Raw genomic sequence first — 5,443 nt, forward strand, 5'->3', positions numbered from 1 at the left:
ACAAGAAATGTCCGTTAAAAATTCATAACTTCTTCCTCCGACGTCCATTTTCGTCCGTCTTTTCACCATTGCACTACTAATAACGAGATCTTCGATTCTCGTTTAGATTACTTCGGCTAGAATTCACTCGATCTCATAATCGAACTTCGGGCTACACACTGCTAAGCTGAAACTTAGAAAAATCATAACTTCCTCATACGAAGTCAGATTTAGACGTTCTTTTTATGCATGCTCTCGGTTTAACAAACTCTATGAATTTCGTTTAGATCACTAAGGCTAGATATCGATCTAACATAAATTGACATTTTATGTCATTTAGCGTCATGCTGGTTCTGTCGTGAAACTTCGACATGTCATAATTTTTTCGTTATAACTCGGATTTCGGCGTTCTTTATATGCACGAAACCTTGTGACATATACTACAACTTAGTTAAGATTATTCATTCTAAATAATCTTCTATCAAAAAGTAATTTTTTACACTTATCGTCTCTAAATTAACTAGCCCTAATCTACGGGCGTTACATAGATAGATCATTCGGTTAGCTTTAATTAGGTATTTAGGTGTAAATAAGTTCTACAATATTGAGTCAAGATCATTCTGCAACCAAATTAAGAACCTATTGTAGTTGACTTTTCATTACATTTGAACTTTCTATACATTGACTCCTGTATAATACCAAACATTTGATTGATTTCATACAAATATACAATGTGCCTTGATTAAGGAACGAAACGTTCGTGCTGGAATTATTTCACCCACCAATAACTCTTTAGCATGTTATAATTCTATCAATTTCTTGGCGAATCCAATTACCATTTTACTATAAGAATGATCGATCAATCTTCATGTTCATGATCACTATCAGAATCTGCAAAAGGAAAAACCAAACTATTTAAAATAAAACTGATACCATAACATATATAATTAACTTAAAATGTTTGAAACGAGTAATAAGAGTGTGTACAAAAGTGTAGTATTCTCTAAGGTGGATTTTTGTAACATTAATTCAATCACAAGTTGCATTTATTAATGTTCAAAAGGTCAACTAGTCGATAATTAAATCATAGTGACTTGATTACTTACCTGAACGAACATCATCACTAAGTTTGCCTCTATTTTGGATTTGTTTAGCAAGCATTCGATATATAAGCACCCACCAATAGATATGAAGAACAAGCAAGCAGAAAAGAAGGGTGTTGAAGATATAGTAGTAGATTGGTATCAGTGTATCATGTTTATCTTTATCCAACAACATAACAACTTCATAACTGCAACCAGGAACGAAAAGATAGATGATATGATCATAATTCATAATTCATAAGGAATGTTATATGCATGAACTTTAATAACATATAGTTTCCATGATGCTCACACCTTGTACTCCGTAGAATCCAAAAAGGGTAACAAATAAGCCGAAGGATTATCCATGAAATCACAAATAATATAAATGAAACACTTGCAAGTCCTTCGGCACCACTGTATTTAGACATCTTTCCTACTTCAAGAAACACATCACTTGCATCATGAAGAGCTAAAATCACAGAACCAGCACGTACAAATCTATAAGAAACAAATATTTTAATTAAAACGTGTATTAAAATATTAAATTATTAGTCCATGAATTTCCTTTATAAATCATATATATACCTACAAATATAAGACATTACAATGAGGATGACAGTTGCAACATGATGCGCCATTGACACACCAAAGTCAGACCTTTTCGTTTCCCAGAAAACTAAAGCAAATATGGAATACACGTAGAATCCACCCGTGTACATGTATAGACCTTTCAGTTTTAACCTGAAAAATATTCATTAAACAATTAAGATGATGAAAAGAACTAAAGTGCATACAAGAACAATATGGTTATATGATCTTACTTTGCTTTTTGGTCGGGCCATCTTTGATTATTAGGACCTATCCAGAAGTTGATAGTATTTGTGAACCAAGGCTCGTTATGAGTTACAATTAAAGCAAGAATTTCAGCTGAAAGATAATAAGCACATTTCCATGCCGATTCTTTAAATTTTCGTATTTTTTTCTTTCTTTCTTCTGTATCGACATCTAGCTTCTGATGTTCCTTTCCAAATATTAATTGTCTTCCTATACCCTGCACCATGTCAGTCTGTTAGTTATATGAAGAGTCTATAGTTTCCAGTTTTACCCCTGTATTTACTTAATTCCTTGTATGTTGTATTTGTAAATATTTCATGTATTTAAAGTTTCCTCTCTGCCTCTTTTTGGGCATCGAGAGTTATTCTCTCATGGTATCATAGCCTAATACGATCCTTCACCTTCTGATCACTATCTTCTCATCTCCCTACCCTCTTGCCTTCTCTTTCTGTCTCTCGCCTACAGCCTCATGGCCTCCACTTCCAATACTTCTGATTCTGTTCTTTCATTGAATACTGTCATGCATCTAATCACAATCCGTCTCTCCTCCTCCAACTATCTACTGTGGAAGAATCAACTCCTACCACTTCTTACATACCAAAATCTGGTGGGCCATGTCGATGGCTCCTCTCTCCCTCCTGCTGCTACAATCACCAAAGACGGAAAAACTGAACCGAATCCGGCCCTTCCCACTTGGCATGCCGCCGATCAACGTGTTGTGATTCTTCTCCAAGCCTCTCTCACGGAGGAAGCTTTTTCTAAAATTGTTGGCCTCGGTACAGCACGCCAGATCTGGGTTGCCCTGGAAGCCGCCTACAGCAACTCCTCAGTGGAACGAGTCCAGAATCTGCATGATCAGCTTCGACTTTTGTCTAAAGGTTCGACCCCCGTCTCTGAATTTGGTCGGAAATTTAAGTCAATCTTTGATCAGTTAACTGCCATTGGACAACCGGTTGATGAACATGTCAAAATTCATTGGTTTCTTTGTGGTCTTGATGCAACATTTGAGACTTTCTCCACTGCCATTCGTGCCTCCTGCTCCCCTCTTAATTTTCGGGATCTTCTCACTCAAGCCGAAGGACATGAACTTTTTTTAAAATCACTCCACGACTCTTCTCCCCCACCTGTTGCGTTCTCTGCTGTGACTGATCCAAAATCCATCACTCTCAATCGTGGTCGTGGTGGTCGGTCATCTCGTGGTGGTCGTGGTAGAGGCCGTCGTCCTCCTCACTGTCAGCTTTGTCGTATAAATGGGCATTTCGCTAATGCTTGCCCCAACCTTGCCTCGTTAGCAACTCGCGCCCCTAGTATGGACTTAGATCTCGCTAAAGCCTTTAATGCCCAATGTCATGTCACCTCTGCCGGCCCCTGCTGGTATGTAGATTCTGGTGCTTCCGACCACATGACGTCTTCATCAACATGAGTGACTCAACCCACTTCTTATTCCGGTCCCAACAAAGTCACATTTGGTAATGGTGAGGCTCTTCCTATCTCTCATATTGGTCACACTTCTTTATCTAAGGACATATGGCTCCGGGATGTGTTGGTTGTTCCAAAGCTTTCTAAAAACCTTTTGTCCGTTAGCTGATTGACAACCGATAATAATTTGGATGTTTTATTTTCTCAACCATATTTCTACATTCAGGACCGCACGAAGCGGAAGGTTCTAGCTCAGGGTATATGTGATCGCGGCCTTTATGTTCTCTCTACTGCTCCACACGCATGTTATGCTTCCACCCGGTCCTCATCCAGCGCCTCCTTTGAGCTATGGCACTCGCGCTTAGGACACGTGTCTTTTTGAGGGTTCTTTGTTTGGTTTTGTTTAACCATGGTAGACTCTCATTCTCCTCTTTATCTTCCATGTTCTGATCCCCATAATGTTATATTCATTGAGACAACCATTATCACCTCATTTTATCTTTGAAATCACTAACAGAAAAAGGGGCTTTGTGTTGCATTTTTCGTTGCTGTTCATGTATTCATGGTCACCATAATTAGTCTAAATGTCACATATAAAGGATCCAAATCTTCATGAAATATCTACTCATTTCTCACCCTGTTTAAAGATGCCTAAATTACATTACTTTTTTTTTTTTCAAATCACCTTACATTGACATAAGCAACAACTTGCAGTTTGATAGACCAAGATTCTTGGAAATAATCTTCATTTGTGCTTCCATTCGAAATTAGGGATTCTTTCATCAATACAACTCATACATAATCCTTTGTATTTCCTATCTCCTCTCCAAATAAGCCTTGACCTAAGGCATCCACGAATTAGATTTAAATGTATCTTTCATCTTTCTTGATTCTTCAAAACTCTTAACTTTGTGTAAAACAAAAACAATTTCAATGGTTTCAAATGCAACTAAATCCGTATTTTGACATAAAAAATATTAGCTTATAATATGGGGAATCTCTCATTTGAACGTAAGGAATAAAATTATAAATGTGAAACATATTTCCCAACAAACATGAAACATAACTCTTGTTTATCCTAACGCCCCCCATAAAATTTGATGAATACAATCCCAATCTGATTAAATAATTAGATATGATTGAATGAGATGAGTAAAAATTACCTCAAAAACATATATGTCAAGGAAATATCGAAAAGTTGGAAAGAAGATAGCAAACGCAGGAAGAATTGTAAAATCTTCATAAGTTGGGTAGGATTCATGTTCGAAATCAATTGTTCGTAAAACCTCAACCAAACCCATGTCGTGAAACCAGATTATTGACTTCGTTTGCAATTGAATTGCATGGATCCATTTTGATGTATTAGATACATGGAGAGAGATTCGAGGAACGTTGATAATCTATGAAGAAAAGACCCACCAACAATTGAATAATTATGGCAATGCCAATATTTCGGTTAGTGGAAGCGTGCAACTCCGGTCCATTATCAATATACTTCTACGCATGTTCTTTGAGGCCTTCGTTTAATTATTAAAAAAATAATAAATAAAAAGGAAAAGTATAATATACGGTCACTTGGTTTGGCGAAAGTTGTGGATATGATATCTTTTTATATGGTGTTAATTTTTATTGACTATTGTATAAGTATTAGGTGTGAGATCCAAGTATTACATGGTTGGATTTAAAACAATTAAATATATATAAACATTTGAAAATTTTGAATTTATAAGAAATGTAAAATTATAAAGAAAGTCTATTAATAGAATTGATATGCATTTATTATTAAATTTAAATACCATATGAAATTAATAAAATAAGAAAACCACAAAATTACATGTGGAATAAAAATTAATTCAAAATAACCATAAAATGACATGTGACAAAATGAATGTGAGTATGACAAATGACAAAAAAAACCTTCATTTATTAGAGAAGATATGGAAATGATTTAAGAAAATAATTTATTTTTTTTGTTTATATTTAAGTAATTTTTTTATATGATTGACCAACGAATCTTTTAAAAGTGTTGATATATTACTATTTTAGGTTACAATTTACGTGGCATATATATATATATATATATATATATATATATATATATATATATATATATATATATATATATA

The 5,443-nt window shown here is 35.0% G+C and overlaps 1 protein-coding gene across 2 annotated transcripts; it reads right to left on the reverse strand.

The window, feature by feature from the left end:
• Positions 1-525: 525 nt before the first annotated feature.
• Positions 526-4,789, reverse strand: LOC111908993 (ceramide synthase 1 LOH3). 2 transcript variants are annotated; one of them, XM_023904784.3, is made up of 6 exons: positions 4,481-4,789; positions 1,886-2,115; positions 1,650-1,805; positions 1,377-1,562; positions 1,086-1,270; positions 526-870 (listed from the first exon to the last, which is right to left on the reverse strand). In XM_023904784.3, exons 1-6 carry the CDS (start codon positions 4,616-4,618, stop codon positions 839-841), a joined length of 927 nt encoding a protein of 308 aa, XP_023760552.1. In that variant the 5' UTR covers positions 4,619-4,789; the 3' UTR covers positions 526-838. The 2 variants fall into 2 exon arrangements, with proteins under 2 accessions (XP_023760552.1, XP_042756838.1); XM_042900904.2 differs by having other exon boundaries at positions 1,886-4,159; positions 4,481-4,614.
• Between the last annotated feature and the right edge of the window lie 654 nt (positions 4,790-5,443).

Source organism: Lactuca sativa, chromosome 4 (genome assembly GCF_002870075.4).
Source record: "Lactuca sativa cultivar Salinas chromosome 4, Lsat_Salinas_v11, whole genome shotgun sequence".
Lineage (NCBI taxonomy): Eukaryota > Viridiplantae > Streptophyta > Magnoliopsida > Asterales > Asteraceae > Lactuca > Lactuca sativa.

Coding starts and splice junctions, on each gene's coding strand:
- LOC111908993 (XM_023904784.3), bottom strand. CDS start 4,618: ATGGGTTTGGTTGAGGTTTTACGAACAATTGATTTCGAACATGAATCC. Junction 1,806..1,885: donor TGGCCCGACCAAAAAGCAAA/GTAAGATCATAT, acceptor AATATTTTTCAG/GTTAAAACTGAAAGGTCTAT. Junction 1,271..1,376: donor TGGATTCTACGGAGTACAAG/GTGTGAGCATCA, acceptor TCCTGGTTGCAG/TTATGAAGTTGTTATGTTGT.